At 66.5% G+C, this 1,509-nt stretch overlaps 1 protein-coding gene across 1 annotated transcript; it reads left to right on the forward strand.

Annotated features, from left to right (window-relative positions):
* Positions 1-266: 266 nt before the first annotated feature.
* Positions 267-1,075, forward strand: EMIHUDRAFT_256425 (hypothetical protein; the record flags this gene model as incomplete). The annotated part of the gene is made up of 3 exons (XM_005767842.1): positions 267-387; positions 817-874; positions 952-1,075. 3 exons carry the CDS (start codon positions 267-269, stop codon positions 1,073-1,075), a joined length of 303 nt encoding a protein of 100 aa, XP_005767899.1.
* Positions 1,076-1,509: the final 434 nt, after the last annotated feature.

Here is a 1,509-nt window from a genome sequence, read left to right on the forward strand (position 1 = left end):
CTTTCCTCTTGGAGAACGTGCCCGGCCTCGTCACGCTCGGGGGCGGAGGCCGCTCTGCGGCCGTGAGCGGCAAGCCGACCACCTTTCGCGCCGGGTCCGTCCTACGAGGCATGGTTGCCGCCTTCGAGGGGTGCGGCTAAGTCGTGAGCTGGCGGGTGCTCAACTCGCGCCACTGGCGGCCGCAGCAGCACTCGGCCGTGGCCCCCCTCGCCGTAAGCGCCCCACGGACCGGCCCTTCTCTCAGGCTGCCGCAGTAGCGCGAGCGCATGTTCCTTCCGCGCCGGCAGACTGTTGGATGGCCACAGTCGCGAACGTGGGTGAAGTCGTGCGGCGCAGAGACCAGCTCATTGGCGGTCGCCGGTCCCTCGATCACGGGCGCCGTCGCCGGTTGACCCGCGTCCATGGGCGGCAGCAGGCCTGCAGCCCTAAAGCCCTCTAAACCCCTCCGACCCCTCTAGCCCTCTCGTGGCGGGCACTCTCGGAAGCTCCGCGCCATTCTTTTTTTGCGACCCCTCCCGGAGGCCCTTCCGACCCCTCTCGAGCCCTCCCGCCACGAAGATCCTCTCTTTGTCCGACCGTCCCTCCGAGCCCACCCGGCGCCCGAGCCCTCTTGCCTATCACCCGAGCTCGGGGGGGCGGCGAGCCCTCCTGGAGCCCACCACCCCTCCCGCCTCGCCCAGCCCTCCTGACCCCTCTCCCCGGTGGACCGCTCCACCCTCCCAGCGCGCTAGCCCTATGGGACCCTGTGGAGCCCTCCCGACGCCGATCCGACGGGACCCCTCCAGCCCTGTGGGCTGGCGAGCCCTCCGGTCGGAGGGGTGGAAGTGGGAGGGCTCGACGGGACGGACCCCTCTCGCTCCGGGAGGGTGGAGGGGTGGAGGGTGGAGGGGTGGAGGGGTGGTTGAGCCCTCTAGCTCTATCGATATAGCCCTACCCCTCCCGCCGTTTTAGGGCTTGCCCACCCGCTATGACTTGCCACACCGATTTCAGCCCACGCGACGCGCTCGGCCTCCGCTGGCGGCTGCCGCAAGAGCGCGGCTGGCTCACGACAGCGGTTTTCCCCTTTCCAGGATAGGAGAGTGCAGAACGTCTGGAGTGGTAACTGTGTGTGGACGTGAGATCGGATCTTGGTTACAAGCACGGTCGGACTAGCCTCTTGAGCACTTGAGCACTTGATAGGGTCGATTCCGCATGGTACGGGACCCCTCGATCGTCTCGCCCACCCTCACTGGTGTGTTCATTGGGGGGGGTCATAACAAACACGGTACAGGATCGAGGTGCACGCTGCCGAAGCAGTGCCGTCCCCCCTCTCCCCGACGGCGATGCCGATGGCGGTGTGACCGATCGAGCTACAAGAGGAGCTTGTTCAGCAGGACTAGCCTCTAGCGATTCACACACACTCGTTTATGTTCCCCTCCGAGCTTGACACAGACAGAGCTCAGCGCGAGCCCGCTAAAACAAGGAATCGTCCGGCAAGAAGGAGCTCTCGATCGATCGATGGATGGGGGA

This window comes from Emiliania huxleyi, assembly GCF_000372725.1.
Source record: "Emiliania huxleyi CCMP1516 unplaced genomic scaffold EMIHUscaffold_4781, whole genome shotgun sequence".
Taxonomy (NCBI): Eukaryota; Haptophyta; order Isochrysidales; family Noelaerhabdaceae; genus Emiliania; species Emiliania huxleyi.